The 16,114-nt window shown below is 55.2% G+C and overlaps 1 protein-coding gene across 5 annotated transcripts in view; it reads right to left on the bottom strand.

The window, feature by feature from the left end:
- Nucleotides 1-12,248, bottom strand: part of ASPSCR1 (ASPSCR1 tether for SLC2A4, UBX domain containing) — a 45,161-nt gene extending 32,913 nt beyond the window's left edge. The window contains exons 1-4 of one of the 5 annotated variants that reach the window (XM_037993448.2): nt 12,088-12,248; nt 10,602-10,657; nt 6,227-6,341; nt 3,752-3,852 (exon numbers count right to left, since the gene is read on the bottom strand). In XM_037993448.2, the coding sequence (XP_037849376.2) occupies nt 3,752-3,852; nt 6,227-6,341; nt 10,602-10,657; nt 12,088-12,189 (374 nt within the window). In that variant the 5' untranslated portion in view covers nt 12,190-12,248. The remainder of the gene's footprint in view (nt 1-3,751; nt 3,853-6,226; nt 6,342-10,601; nt 10,658-12,087) is intronic. The other 4 variants (XM_037993446.2, XM_073005499.1, XM_037993447.2 and 1 more) reach the window with 4 other exon arrangements.
- Between the last annotated feature and the right edge of the window lie 3,866 nt (nt 12,249-16,114).

The following is a 16,114-nucleotide window of genomic DNA, read 5'->3' as shown; positions in this document are numbered from 1 at the left end:
TGCTGTCCTGGTTTCTCAAAAGAGCTGCCCCACTTGCTCCAGGTTTGTTTTTTTGTTTTTTTTTTTTTTGAGACGGAGTCTCGCTCCGTTGCCCAGGCTGGAGTGCAGCGGCACAATCTTGGCTTACTGAAATCTCTGCCTCCTGGGTTCAAGCAATTCTTCTGCCTCAGCCTCCTGAGTAGCTGGGACTATAGGCGCCCACCACCACGCCTATCTAATTTTTGTATTTTTAGTAGAGACGGGGTTTCACCATATTGGCCAGGCTGGTCTCGAACTCCCGACCTCATGATCTGCTCACCTCAGCCTCACAAAGTGCTGCGATTACAGGGGTGAGCCACTGCGCCCGGCCCTGTTGTTTCTTTTTACTGTTTTTTTTTTTTTTTTTTTTTTTTTTGAGACGGAGTTTTGCTCTTGTTGCCCAGGCTGGAGTGCAGTGGTGCAATCTCAGCTTGCTGCAACCTCCTCTAAAGCGCCCAAACCCACCCCCATAGCCATCACCAAAGCCACCTCCAGAACCACCACGCCCGGGCACACCTGTTGCTTCTTAAACTAAGTTTCACACGAGGTTTACAAAGTCTGTTGAAGAGGCTTATGCTACCGCAATGCCCACCCCATCTCTCCAGACACCCTCGGGCTCCTTCCCAGTGGCAGCCCCGGGCCACTCTGGGCCATTTCCTCACCTCCATCCCCATCTGAGGACTGACAGCAAAGCCAGGGAGGACGGCCCTCACCAAGCACCCATGCCCGTGGGAGCACTGGATTCTGCTCACGCCCGGGGCACCGCCCGGCCCGGGGACATTTCCTTGAGGACGTTCATCTTTCCTGACTTCTGTTCCCCATGCTGTTTGGTTTTCTTCTCGCCCTCTGCCACTATTCTCTCAGGAAGCAGCACAGAGCCAGGGCACCGGGATCCCCACTCCTTACCCAGTGCCCACACAGCGCCTGGGGTCACTGCCTCCCTGCCTGGCGCCACTCCTGCCTCGAGTTCCGCTCACCCCTGCCCGAGGCTTTGCTTTTCTCTTAGGCTCTGTCACCTCCTGCCTCGGGTCCCGCTCACCCCTGCCTGTGGCTTCGGCTTTGCTCTTAGGCTCCATCACTGTTGTTGGAGTTGTGTTTTGGAGGGAAAATTCTGTGCTTGTCCTTAACCCGCTGCCATCCGCAGAGGTCTCCATTCACCCCAACACCTGACAGGATAGCTTCCATCCCCATGACCACTGAGACCCAACCTGCAGACCTCAGTGCCCTCACCCATGAGCGCAACACCTGTGCCACACAGCGGGAGCAGGCCCGGCCCTGGGGCCACCAGGAGCGCCCGACACACAGCCACCTTCCCAGTGTGGTGCTACTGTCAGACTGGAGCAGGCCTGGCCCTGGCCACCTTCCCAGCGCCTGACGCACAGCCACCTTCCCAGCGCCCGACGCACAGTCACCTTCCCAGCCCCTGACACACAGCCACCTTCCCAGCACCCGACGCACAGCCACCTTCCCAGCGCCCGACGCACAGTCACCTTCCCAGCCCCTGACGCACAGTCACACAGCCACCTTCCCAGCACCCGACGCACAGTCACCTTCCCAGCGCCCGACGCACATCCACCTTCCCAGCGCCCGACGCACATCCACCTTCCCAGCACCCGACGCACAGTCACCTTCCCAGCCCCTGACGCACAGTCACCTTCCCAGCCCCTGACGCACAGTCACACAGCCACCTTCCCAGCGCCCGACGCACAGTCACCTTCCCAGCGCCCGACGCATAGTCACCTTCCCAGCCCCTGACGCACAGTCACACAGCCACCTTCCCAGCGCCCAACGCACAGTCACCTTCCCAGCGCCCGACGCACAGCCACCTTCCCAGCGCCCGACGCACAGACACCTTCCCAGCGCCCGACGCACAGTCACCTTCCCAGCCCGACGCACAGTCACACAGCCACCTTCCCAGCGCCCGACGCACAGTCACCTTCCCAGCGCCCGACGCACAGTCACCTTCCCAGCCCGACGCACAGTCACACAGCCACCTTCCCAGCGCCCGACACACAGTCACCTTCCCAGCCCCCGACGCACAGTCACACAGCCACCTTCCCAGCGCCCGACGCACAGCCACCTTCCCAGCGCCCGACGCACAGTCACCTTCCCAGCGCCCGACGCACAGTCACCTTCCCAGCCCCCGACGCACAGTCACACAGCCACCTTCCCAGCGCCCGACACACAGTCACCTTCCCAGCCCCCGACGCACAGTCACACAGCCACCTTCCCAGCGCCCGACGCACAGTAACCCTCCCAGCGCCCGACGCACAGCCACCTTCCCAGCGCCCGACGCAGTCACCTTCCCAGCGCCTGACGCACAGCCACCTTCCCACAGGCCCCACGCTCGGTCCTCAAGACATGAGCTCACTCCATCCACACACCAGCTGGGGCACAGGTGAGGAAACCGAGGCCCAGGGAGGGTGAGAACCTCCCAGGCTCACAGCAAACCCAAGCCCTGAGTCCTTCCATTCTGCTGGCTGAGCCTTTTACTATGGACCAAGACTTCCAGCCACAATGAATAGACCCAAATTGACAAAGCGCCCATTTTTACACATTCAGGAACAACGTTTAAACCATTAAGCGACAGATAGAAACTGATACACACCAATTACTTATTTTTATTTATTTATTTTTTTTTGAGACAGAGTCTTGTTCTGTCACTCAGGCTGGAATGCAGTGGTATGATCTCAGCTCACTGCTACCTCCACCTCCCGGGCTCAAGTGACCCTCCCACCTCAGCCTCCGGGGTAGCTGGGACCACAGGCACGCACCTGGCCTAACATTGCTATTTTTGGTAGAGAAGGGGTTTCACTATGTTGCCAAGGCTGGTCTCGAACTCATGAGCTCAAGCGATCTGCCAGCCTCGACCTCCTGGAGTGCTGGGATTACAGGTGTCAGCCACTGTGCCCAGCCAGCCAATTACTATTAAGAAGATTTTCTGGCCAGGCGCGGTGGCTCAAGCCTGTAATCCCAGCACTTGGGAAGCCAAGATGGGCGGATCACGAGGTCAGGAGATCGAGACCACCCTGGCTAACATGGTGAAACCCCATCTCTACTAAAAAATACAAAAACTAGCCGGGCGTGGTGGTGGGCGCCTGTAGTCCCAGCTACTCCGGAGGCTGAGACAGGAGAATGGCGTGAACCCGGGAGGCGGAGCTTGCAGTGAGCCGAGATCACGCCACTGCACTCCAGCCTGGGTGACAAAGAGAGACTCCACTTCAAAAAAAAAAAAAAAAAAAAAAGAAGATTTTTCTGGTGGAGCACAGGAGCTCACGCCTGTAATCCCAACAGTTTGGGCGGCTGAGATGGATGGGAGGATCGCTTGAGCCCGTGGGTTCAAGAGCAGCCTAAGCGACCAACACAGTGAGACCCTGCCTCTTAAAAAAAAAGACTTTATGAGCCCATCCAGGGGAATCAAGCACAGGGAGCCCGGTCCCCAGCACCAAACGTCTCCCCTTAGCGCTCACCAGGCCCCCACAATGACAGAAGCACATCCCTGCTCTTCTAGGAGGGCAAGGCTGGGCCACTGGGCCCATGAAGCTCAGAATGATGAGCCGTGACCGGCCCATCCCCCCGAGGCTGCCCTCCTCTACCGAGGAGTGCAAAGTGCCCAGAGGCACCACAGGCCAGCACAGAGCTTGGGGGTTCAGCTCTGGACCAGACCCAGTAACCACAACAGCTTTCCCACCAAACGGGGTAGGGAAGAGCCCACTGGCCCACTGAGGCTCACCTGGTCTGTGCAAAATGGCTGAGAAGCTCCCAGAGGCTCTGGCCTGAACAGAAAGAGTCCTGCAGCCTGGAGCCATCGTCCAGCTGCAGAGCGATGCGAACCTGGAGAGTACCAGATGTGAGAAACTTCCTTAGGAAGAAAGGCAACCATTCCCTCTAAACCCCAGACTGATTCTCCAGATGCAGAGACGGCGACTGCCCCTGCCCCAGCCTCCGGGGAGAGGCTGACCCCACGGAGAAGGCTGCCCTCCTGTGTACTCTGGAGTGAGGGCCATGGAGGCTCCCTGGCAGGGCTGCACCAGCACGTGTCTGGGCATGCGTGTGTGCGGGTGTGTGTGAGGGTGTGTCCAGGTGTGTGTGCATGTGTGTGCGAGGGTGTGTGGTGTATGTGCATGTGTGTGAGTGTGTGCAGGTGTGTAGGTGTGCGGGGGTGTGTGAGCACGTGTGTGTGGGTGTGTACAGGTGTGTGTGCAGATGTGTCTGGAGGTATGTGTGCAGGTGTGTGTGTGTGGATGGGTGTGTGGGTATGCAGGTGTGTCCATGTCTGTGTGCCGCTGTGTGCAGGTGTGTGTGCGTGTGTGGTGTGTGGCGGTGTGTGCATGCGTGTACACAGGTGTGTGCATGTTTCTGTGGGTGGGTGGTGTGTGCGGGTGTGTGTAGGAGTATGGGTGTGTGCATGTTTGTGTGCAGGTGTGTGGGTGTGTGGATGTGTGTGTGCAGGTGTGTGTGTAGGTGTGCAGGTGTGGGGGGTGTGTGCACGCACACATGTTTGTGTGAGGTGTGTGTGCAGGTATGTGCAGGCGCCACAGGAGGGAAGTGTGTTGGAGACACTCCTCGTGTCCCAGGGGAGGCTTCAAAAGATTGCAGCTCCACAGAAACTGACTGCAGCCTCAGGAGACACCCTGAGCCAAGCTGCTCCCAGATTCCTGACACTCAGAAACCACATGAGAAGGTAAATGTTTGCGATGTCTTTTTTTTTTTTTTTGGAGACAGAGGCTCACTCTGTCGCCAGACTGGAGTGCAGTGGAGCGATCTCAGTTCACTACAACTCCGCCTCCCAGGTTTAAGCGATTCCCCTGCCTCAGCCTCTCAAGTAGCTGGGATTACAGGTGTGTGCCACCACATCCAGCTGCTTTTTGTATTTTTAGTAAAAACAGGGTTTCACCATGTTGGCCAGGATGGTCTCAATTTCTTGACCTCATGATCCCCCTGCCTCGGCCTCCCAAAGTGCTGGGATTACAGGATTACAGCTGAGCCACCGCGCCCGATCCACTATGTCTTAACATCCCAATTTTTTTTTTTTTTCTTGAGATGGAGTCTTGCTTTGTCACCCAGGCTGGAGTGCAGTGGCGCGATCTCGGCTCACTGCAAGCTCCGCCTCCCGGGTTCACGCCATTCTCCTGCCTCAGCCTCCTAAGTAGCTGGGACTACAGGCACCTGCCACCTCGCCTGGCTAGTTTTTGCATTTTTAGTAGAGACAGGGTTTCATTATGTTGACCAGGCTGGTCCCAAAGTCTTGACCTCAGGTGATCTGCCCACCTCGGCCTCCCAAACTGCCCAGATCACAGGCTGCCCTTGCGGCATCCATGCAGTGCTTTGGGCTCTAACATTCTGGGCAATTCTATGAGCAAGTGGTCAGGCTGGTGGGTGAATGCTGCTGACACCCCAAGCCAGGGAGGGCACAACTGACCCCACCAGAAAGCAAGTAAAACTTCCACACGAAGAATGATGCGGGCCGGGTGCGGGGGCCCATGCCTGCAATCCTTCGGGAGCACTTTAGGAGGCCGAGGCAGGTGGATCACGAAGTCAGCAGTTCCAGACCAGCCTGGCCAACATGGTGAAACCCTGTCTCTACTAAAAATATAAAAGTTAGCTGGGCACGGTGACAGACACCTGTAATCCCAGCTACTCGGGAGGTTGAGGCAGGAGAATCACTTGAGCCCAGGAGGCGGAGGTTGCATGAGCCGAGATTCTATCATCACACTCCAGCGTGGGTGACAGAGGAAGACTCTGTTTCAGAAAAAAACAAAAAACAAAAAACAAAACGGTGCGGGTGGATCATGAGGTCAGGAGATCGAGACCATCCTGGCTAACACGGTGAAACCCCGTCTCTGCTAAAAATACAAAAAAATTAGCAGCGCGTGGTGGCAGGTGCCTGTAGTCCCAGCTACTCGGGAGGCTGAGGCAGGAGAACAGCGTGAACCTGGGAGGCGGAGCTTGCAGTGAGCCAAGGTTGCACCACTGCACTCCAGCCTGGGCGACAGAGCGAGACTCCGTCTCAAAAAAAAACATGAAATGCTCATTTTCAGTCGCTAGTTATCAAAACACAGAAAGTTGCTTGGACTCAACCCAGGGAAGGCAGAATTGGTGCTAAGACTCATGTCCCTCCTTCCCCAGCACCCCCGACCACCTCCCATCCCCGGCCAGCTGAACAATTCTGTGCTCCACAGTCAGTCTCCCCCAGAGCACAGCCCACCATATTCTCAGGCCCCTCACGGCTCCGGGAAGCAGGCACCATCTCCAGCTTGGCATTGTTGGGTAGGTTGGCGAATCTCCACTGCAGAGAAAGGTCGAGCACACTCCTCTGAAACCTGCAAGATAGACCAGAGCCCACTCACTGCCCTGCAGACCCTGATGCGCCCTGCCATCCGTGTCCCGCCATCCATGTCCCGCCATCCGTGTCCCGCCATCCATGTCCCGCCATCCATGTCCTATGGCAGCTCCCCAACAGCAGGACGTCGTGACCTGCAGAGGCACAAGGCGGGTCCCTGATCACATGGGGCCTCCTGCAAGCAGAAGGGAGCCGGGAAAAGGGAGAAGTGGGCCTTGGGGCGCGCCGAGGGGTTTGGTCCTTCAGAGTCTGGGGTGCTGACAGCTCCAGTGCAGACGCTTGGAAAACAGAGAGAGAACGACTGGGGCGTGAACGCTGCTGCACTCGCAGATGCAGGGGTATCACAGCGTCTGTGTGGCTGGAGCCACTACAGAAAACCCAGCTGCCCAGGCGCAGTGGCTCACGCCTATAATCCCAGCACTTTGGGAGGCCGAGGAGGGTGGATCACCGAGGTCGGGAATTTGAGACTAGCCTGGCCAACATGGTGAAACCCCGTCTCTACTAAAAATACTAAAAAAAAGCCAGGCATGGTGGCTCAGGCCTGTAATCCCAGCTACTCGGGAGGCTGAGGCAGGAGAATCGCTTGAACCCAGGAGGCAGAGGCTGCAGTAAGCCGAGATTGTGCCACTGCACTCCAGCCTGGGCAACAAGAGCAAAACTCCGTCTCAAAAAAAGAAATCTGAATATACTCAAAGTGGTTGGCCCCACTTTGGAAACGCAAGCTGCTGTTGAAGATAACTAGTGAAGAGAGTTTAGACAGCCTGGGGGCATCTGGAAGAATTAAGAGAGAACAAACTTTGCTATCAATCTTCAATACTGGCCAGAAAGTGACTCTGGAAATTGCCACATGAAATCTCTATGGCAAGACAGGATAGCAGATCGGGGGGAACCCGAAGGCAGGCGGGCTGGGAGCCTTGGAGAGGAGGGCACGGGGCTGCATTCCTCTGCACTGGCTGTGCTTTGTAAGCAAGCGGTACCATTAGCAGAGGAAAAGGAGACCTGAAAACATGGCCATGGTGCTGCAGGACCTGCCTCAAAATCGCACTCACTGGTTCCCACCAGACACCACCACACAGACCATGGGCAGGTGAGCAATCAGAAGTAACAATGGGCCAGGCATGGTGGCTCATGCCTGTAATCCCAGCAATTTGGGAGGCCAAGACGGGCGGATCACTTGAGGTCAGGAGTTTGAGAGCAGTCTGGCCAATGTGGTGAAATCCCATCTCTACTAAAAATACAAAAATTAGCCAAGCGTGGCAGTGCACGCTTGTAGTCCCAGCTACTCGGGAGGCTGAGGTGGGAGAAGTGCTTCAAGCCAGGAGGCAGGGGTTGTAGTGGGCCGAGATTGTGCCATTCCACTCCAGCCTGAGTGACAGAGCGAGACTCCATCTCAAAAAAAAAAAAAAAAAAAAAAAAAAAAAGAAAGAAAGAAAGAAAGAAAAATGAGGCCAGGTGCGGTGGCTCACACCTATCAACCCAGCACTTTAGGAGGCCAAGGCGGGCGGATCACTTGAGGTCAGGAATTTGAGACCAGCCTGGCCAACATAGTGAAACCCTGCCTTTACTAAAAATACAAAAATTAGCCGGGCATGGCACGTGACTGTAATTCCAGCTACTCAAGATGCTGAGGCACAAGAATCACTTGAAGCCGGGAGGCAGAGGTGGCGGTGAGCTGAGATCATGCCACTGCACTCCAGCCTAGGTGACAGAGCAAGACTGTGTTTCAAAATAATGGCCAGGGCACGGTGACTCATGCTTGTAACCCCAACACTTTGGGAGACCAAGGTGGGCAGACCACCTGAGGTCAGGAGTTCAAGACCAGCCTAACCAACATGGTGAAACCCCGTTTCTACTAAAAATACAAAAATTAGCTGGGCATGGTGGCACATGCCTGTAATCCCACCTATCGGGAGGCTGGGGCAGGAGAATCGCTTGAACCTGGGAGATGGAGGTGGCAATGGGCCAAGATAGCACCATTGCACTACAGCCTGTGTGACAGAGCAAGACTCCCATCTCAAAAAATAATAAAAAAATAAAAAAGAAATAAAAATGAAACCCTAAGCCCCCAACCAACTGAACCGGCCTCTTCTTGGCCCAGGGGACCCCAGAAACCTTGAAAGCTGAGTTCCTGGCCATGGCTGGGTGGGAGATCAGACACGCCTACAGGCTCTCTTCCCTAAGGGATAAACAGAAAGCAGCCTTTCCAAAGACTCTTGGGCTGGTATCTGACATCAGCCAACCTTCCGCCAGGCCCTTCTCTCTTGCGGTTTCTTCAAAACAACCCACAGGTATTTCTTCCTGATAAGAAACCACCAACCATGGAGTCGTTCTGGCATAGTCAGGGTTCTCGTGGCACAGTCAGGGTTTTCGTGGCATGGTCAGGGTTTTTGTGGCATGGTCAGGGTCTTCATGTCCGCTGGTTTGCCATTTATTTATTTATTTATTTATTTATTTATTTACTTACTTTTTTTTGTAGAGACAGGGTCTCACTATGTTCCCCAGGCTGATCTGGAATTCCTAGGCTCAAGCAATCCTCTGCCTCAGGCTCCCAAAGTGCTGGGATTACAGGTATGAGCCACTTCGCCCAGCCTGCTTCACCTCTGACTTCAGAGGCCAAAAATTCCACCCTCAGGTCATGCTGGCGTTGCCAATTTTTGAACATAGGACCCATGGAGAGGCAGGAAGCTCAACTGTGTGCACAGTTCTCCTTTCGTGAATACTCACGATCCTCCTACAGTGTATTAAGTACGCCTGTATCAGCCACCCCATTCGGTGTAAATCCCTGTCTTATTCTTCCCTCTCTTGAAGTGTCAGTTTCTAGCTTCTGGCTGGAGGCTACACTTCCTGGCCTGTTAGAATGGCCACCCTGCAAGCTGCAACCGGTTATGAGAAATAAAGCCCTCCTTTCCAAACGTATGAACCTCATTCTTCAGTTGACAAGAGAGACTGGAGAAGGATGGTGGGAAGGTCAGCGGCAGGAAGCCCAAGACCACCTGGCACTCAGAGCACAGGTCCTGGGATTATCACATGGTCCAGACACAAAGTAGAAGGCTGGAATGACTTGGCAGATATCACCCTAAGAAACTCCTCCCAGGAGAGCCCCGTAAGGCAGGGTGGGCAAGGCCGGGAGGACAGTCTCCTGCCCTCTGCCCCCAGTGTTAGGACAACAGTACTATAAAAACAGGTCGTTAGGGCCAGGCGTGGTGGCTCATGTCTGTAATCCCAGCACTTTGGGATGCTGAGGCGGGCGGATCACAAGGTCAGGAGTTCTAGACCATCCTAGCCAACGTGGTGAAACCCCGTCTCTACTAAAAATACAAAAATTAGCTGGGCGTGGTGGCGAGCACCTCTAATCCCAGCTACTTGGGAGGCTGAGGCAGGAGAATCATTTGAACCTACGAGGTGGAAGTTGCAGTGAGCTGAGACCACACCACTGCATTCCAGCCTGGGCGACAAGAGTGAAACCCTGTCTCAAAAAAAAAAAAAAAAAAAAAAAAAACAACAACAGAAAACAGGTTTTTAAAGTGAAAAGCTTTGCGTGTGGGATAGACACGCATGTCTTACTCATATGAGGGCTCTGACCCTTCTGCTCAGACTCCTTGAGAGTCTGGCAGAAGCCCTCTTTTGGGAACAATTACCCCCACACAGAACCATGCGTGCAATTCCCAGGGCTGAGACTGCAGAGATCCACCCGCAGTTTTCAGGGCATCCTATTTCTCCATGGCCAGCTCTTTCCCCTCAGAGCCCCACTGGGAACTTATGCAACCCAATGCCATAAAACCTACAGGAGGTTGAATGGTGGCTCCCCTCAAAAAAGACAGGTCAATGTCCTAACCCCCCAGGACCTCTGAACATCTTACTGGGTATCCTGGTCTTTGGAGATGTAATGATAAATCATTCTAGATTATCCAAGAGGACCCAAAATCCAAAGACAAGGGTCTTCCAATGACAAGGGTCTTCCCAAGACACAGAGAAAACAGGAAAAGGCCACAAGAAACTGGAGACAGAGAGCAATCCGGCCACAAGCCAAGGAACGGGAAGCTGGAAGAGGCAAGAGAGATTCTCCCTTAGGGCATTCGGAGAGAGTGTGGCCCTGCCAAGACCTTGGGTCTCCAGAGCTGGGAGGCAATATATGACTGTTTAAAACCACCTGGGGGCTTTTCCAAGTGAGCGCCAGTATATTCAGGGGGCAGGGGCACAGATATACTCAGACCCTGCTGCTGAGCTGGAGCAAACTCACTTCAGATCATATTCACAGGGGTTGAAGTCCTGTCGCCGGCACGTGTCCTCCAGAACCTGGGGATGAGATGAAAGGACTGTGAACCGCTGAGTGCGCAGGGCTGGCGGGCGCAGTGGGCCAGGCCAGCCAAGAGCACTCAGCTTCCTGGTGAGCCAGGTGGCTCTGCTCAGGCAAAGCCAAGCACAAGACCACACTATGGACGGTCCCTGCAACAGCTGCAGGCTCTCACCTGCAAATCCTGTCCACTCTCTCTCCCTTCCTCACCATCCCCTCAGTTTTGTAGGAAAACTCCGCTCAGGGTTCCCCTGCAGTACAGCAACACGGCATCTTCCTGGCACATACCCTGGGCTCTCCTTCAAACCCTGTAGTTCTGCAACCTGCCTTAAACCTGCCCAGCACAGGCTACCCCTTGGCTCTGGCACAGTTCTGTACACCTGCTCCCACTGCCTGTACCTCCTCCGCCCCTCTTCTCCATGAGCCAAAGCCGTGGCCCTGGCACCAAGGGGTCCCGCGCAGCCTCTGCGGGAGCGCCCCACTTCCGCACTCTGCATGCCTGGCACCAACAGCCTCCTGGCTGCACCCTTCACCTGCCCAGGCCCAGCGACCCCACGCTGTGGGATGCTCCCGCAAACTCCCAGTCGTGTGCACCTTCGGGTCCTCATGGTCCCCCATGCAGTAGAGGCTCAGTAAATACTTCACTTTTTTTTTTTTTTTTTTTTTTTGAGACGCAGCCTCGCTGTCTCCTAGGCTTGAGTGCAGTGGCGCGATCTCAGCTCACTGCAAGCTCCGCCTCCCGTGTTCACGCCATTCTCCTGCCTTAGCCTCCCGAGTAACAGGGACTACAGGCGCCCACCACCACGCCCAGCTAATTTTTTTAAATTTTTTTTTAGTAGAGACGGGGTTTCACCGTGTTAGCCAGGATGGTCTCGATCTCTTGACCTTGTGATCCACCCGCCTCGGCCTCCCACAGTGCTGGGATTACATGCGTGAGCCACCGCGCCCGGCCAATACTTTTACATGTAATTGATTCGAGGTCACAAGGTGCCCGACTAAAAGTGCAGTGCGTGACTCGGCAAAAATCGCTTCCAGGCCCCACGGCCGCGACATCTGCCACCGCGCAACCCGGGCTCCCGCTCCGGGGGACACCCCGGGATGGGAACGCGGGTCTAGGGCTCCACGCTTCCCTCTTCCCGGCGCCCTCGCGAGCTGGGCTCGGCCGGGCGCCGACTACTCGAGGGGGGTGAGACGCGGCGCCGTTCCTACCGCACCCCTGGGAGGGCTCGCCACCCGCCCCCCACTTGGGAACCCCGGGACCCCCGCGGAAGCGCAGGTGCCCGCGAGCAGGGGGCGGGGCCGCCGCGCAGGAGGCCGCTCATTGGCCGTCGAGGCCCCGCCCCCGAACACCCGGACGCCGACTGCAGAGGGCGGGGCCTCGGCGCGGCACCCCCCACCCGCCCACCCGCCCGCCACGGGCCGGCGGCCGCACCTGAAGCAGCACGGTGCTCGGCGTCACCTTCACCGTGTGGCGCCGGCCGTTCGGGGCCAGCACCGACACCGCGGAGCCTCCGCCGCCTGCCGGGGCCGCCATTTTCCGCTCACGTGACCCGCCGCCGGCCCGGCGTCAAACAACTTTATCGGCAACAGCCGGGACGCGCAGCCACGCGGCCTAGGGGCGGGGCCGCAGCGCGCTTCCGGGTCCCGCCAGGCCCCGCCTTTTCCCCGCCCACGGCGCACCGGCCCCGCCCTGGGGCCGCCGAAGCCCGCGCCAGACCAGGCGACCCGGAGAGCGCGGCCGACCTCTGCCTCTGGGAAGCGCGGCTCGGACGGGCTCGCTGGGGCCAGGCTAGGCCGGGGCTGGACGCGCGGTCACCCCCAGTAAGCGGCACTGAGCCGCGGGGTCCCAGCCGTCCGCGCTCGCCCATCCTCGCTTCCTCCTGGACCCGTCCCCACCTAGGTGCCCTGCTCTCCCCCGACCCTCCCGGCTTCCTCCACTCCAGCAGCTGAGCCTCTTCCCTGCGCACCTGTCCCTGTGGTCAGCGTCCACCTTCTGACCTTTATGCTTTGGGGCAGTCCCCCCGCCCCTGTACGGATCCTCCCTGGGTGTTGGGGCTCGTGACCCTAAGTCTAGACTTGATTTCCTTCATCGTAAAATGGGAGTGCAATATCTGGCAGCCCTGAGGCTGCTGAGACGGTCCCTAAACCTGAGGGTAGGAAAGGCGGGAGACCGGTTTCAGAACCGTGGGGTGAGCGAACTTGAGTCTCACCGGAGCTCCTGCGGACCCACAGGCATTCGAGGACTTCCCGCACCAACCCATGCTGAAGAGGGGCTTGCTGGAAGTCTCGGAAAACACCTTCATCCCTAGCCGCCGCAGCAGGGAAAGCACCTGGCCTCACTGCCACCAGGGCCACGTGCCCCCAGCTCCAGGCTTTCAGAAGGAGCTGCCCTCCTGACTCGCAGCCGTCGAATGTGCTTAGCTCCCAGCACCTGGGCCCGTCATGGACAGCACTTGCACGTGTTCCCCCCCGCCCCGCCCCCTCCACGGCTCAGCCGGGCCTGGTGCTCCTCTCTCCATGTGCCTGTCTGTCTCTGCGGACTCTTGGCCAGGGCTCAGATGCGCAGAAGCCTATGGAAGGGGGAACTGGTGCAGTTATCAGTCAATCCTCCCACAGTGCTGGGAGCCTCCGCACCCGGCAGTCGTTGCTGAGTCTAAGGACACCTCCTCTGCATGGGTGCTGTTGTGCCTTCCTGTCGATGATATATCCATGTCACACACACACCTGTATGCTGGCAAACACGGACACCTATGTACATTGGAGAAACCTGGGGAAAGCCCCAGGTTAGCCACAGCCCTCCCATGCAGCCAGCCAGTCCCATGCCCTGTGCAACCTCAGAGCCTTACTGAACCACACATGACCTGGTAGGTTTTAATTCTTTAGTGGTGTTTTTGAAAAGTCTGTTCTTATTTTCCTTAAACTGTCCCACAGTCTGGATCCTTGGTTAAACGTTTGGGGCAATGGTGAAGGGAGGTGACAAGTCAGCAGGAGGTGTAGGACATCAGCATGGCCATGAGTGAAGACATGAAGTTTAACCAGTTGGTCAACTTCGGGTCTGCGAAATTCCTCCGTGGTCAAGGTCTCTTGCTCCTTGTGGAGTAATTAAGGCATGTGTGAGGTCATTCTTTTAGACCACAAATATCAAGTTTTTCCAATAACCATTTGCCCAACAGTTTTAGCATCAGTTAATGAGTAGATTCACTGTTACACCGTGAAGCTGCAAAATCATGGCTTCCCAAGTTTATTGTTTCTTCTACATTTATAGGCACTTGCGGTCAACTTTCCCCTCCTTTAAAAAATGATCAAATATTTGGGAGGCTGAGGCAGGAGAATGGCGTGAACCTGGAAGGCAGAGCTTGCAGTGAGCCAAGATCACACCACTGCACTCCAGCCTGGGCGACTGAGTTTCAAAAAAAAAAAAAAAAAAAAAAATTAAATATGGCCCGGAGCGGTGGCTCACGCCTACAATCCCAGCACTTTGGGAGGCTGAGTTGGGCGGATCACAAGGTCAAGAGATTGAGACCATCTTGGTCAACATCGTGAAATCCTGTCTCTACTAAAAAAAAAAAAAAAAGTACAAAAATTAGCTGGGCATGGTGGTGCGTGCCTGTTATCCCAGCTATTCGGGAGGCTGAGGTAGCAGAATCACTTGAACCTGGGAGGCGGAGGTTACAGTGAGCTGAGATCGCGCCATTGCCCTCCAGCCTAGGTGACAAGAGTGAAACTCCATCTCAAAAAAATATATATATGTATATAATAGTAATATGAACTCATGTATTTTTTTCATTTTCAGTCAGCATGCATTTTGATGCTCAAGAGACCTCCTTTAAGCTGGGTCCTATGCTTTTTTTGATGGGAGGGATGACTTTTTATCCTAATATTTCAAACTTAGCTGAGCAAGGTGGCTCACACCTGTAGTCTTAGCTACTCAGGTAGCCAAGGCAGGTGGATTGCTTGAGTCCAAGTTCCAGCCTTAGAGAATCACTATCATACCTGTGAATAACTACTGCACCTCAGCCCCAGCAACATAATATGATACCATCTCAAAAAAGGAGAAGGAGAAGAAAGAAGGAGAAGGAGAAGAAAGAAGAAGGAGGAAGGAGGAAGAAGGAGAAGAAAAGTTTGCAAAAGCAGTATGAAGAATTCCTGTATATCTTTTTTTTTTTTTTTTCTTTTTTTGAGATGGAGTCTCCTTCTGTCGCCAGGCTGGAGTGCAGTGGTGCAATCGCAGCTCACTGCAACCTCTGCCTCCCGGGTTCAAGCAATTCTCCTGCCTCAGCCTCCCAAGTAGCTGGGACTACAGGTGCACACCACTACACCCAGCTAATTTTTTTGTTTTCTTTTGTTTTGAGACGGAGTCTCTCTCTCTTGCCCAGGCTGGAGTGCAGTGGTGCAATCTCAACTCACTGCAAGCTCCGCTTCCCAGGTTCACACCATTCTCCTGCCTCAGCCTCCCGAGTAGCTGGGACTACAGGTGCCCGCCACCATGCCAGACTAATTTTTTTGTATTTTTTGGTAGAGACGGGGTTTCACCGTGTTAGCCGGGATGGTCTCGATCTCCTGACCTCGTGATCTGCCCACCTTGGCCTCCCCAAGTGCTGGAATTACAGGCGTGAGCCACCATGCCCAGCCTAATTTTTATACTTTTAATAGAGATGGGGTTTCACCATGTTGGCCAGGCTGGTCTCGAACTCCCAACCTCAGGTAATCCACCTACCTTAGCCTCTCAAAGTGCTGGGATTACAGGCATAAGCCACCACGCCCGGCCTCCTGTATATGTTTTAGCCAGATAAATCAGTGTTTACATGTCACCCCATTTGCTTTATCATATTCTCTCTCTCTCTCCATATATATGTAAAAAACTTTTTCTGGCCAGGCACAGTGGCTTACACCTACAATCCCACCACCTTGGGAGGCCGAAGTAGGAGGATCATTTGAGCCTAGGAGTTTGAGACCACCCTGGGCAACATAGTGAGACTCCAGCTCTACAAAAAGTACGAAAGTTAACTAGACATGGTGGCATGTCCCTGTAATCCCAGAGATTTGAGAGACTGAGGCAGGATCACTTGAGCCCAGGAGGTCGAGGTTGCAACAAAGACATTGTGCACCTTTGCCACTAAATACTTCAATTTGTGTATTTCCTAAGAATAAGGCCAGTCTCAGCCAGGCCCCGGGGCTCATGCCTGTAATCCCAGTACTTTGGGAGACCAAGGCGGGTGGATCGCCTGAGGTCAGGAGTTCAAAACCAGACTGGCCAGCGTGAAACCTTATCTCTACAAAAAAATACAAAAAGTAGCTGGGCATGACGGTGGGTGCCTGTAATTCTGGCTACTTGGGAGGCTGAGGTGGGCAAATTGCTTGATCCCAGGAGGTGGAGGTTATAGTGAGCCAAGATCACACCATTGCACTCCAGCCTGGGCAACAGAGCAAGACTCTGTCCAAAAAAAAAAAAAAAAGAA

The sequence above is a fragment of the Chlorocebus sabaeus genome, chromosome 16, assembly GCF_047675955.1.
Source record: "Chlorocebus sabaeus isolate Y175 chromosome 16, mChlSab1.0.hap1, whole genome shotgun sequence".
NCBI classification, from domain to species: domain Eukaryota; kingdom Metazoa; phylum Chordata; class Mammalia; order Primates; family Cercopithecidae; genus Chlorocebus; species Chlorocebus sabaeus.
Note: the sequence above shows the minus strand (reverse complement) of the source record. Positions and strands in the feature narration are given on the sequence as shown.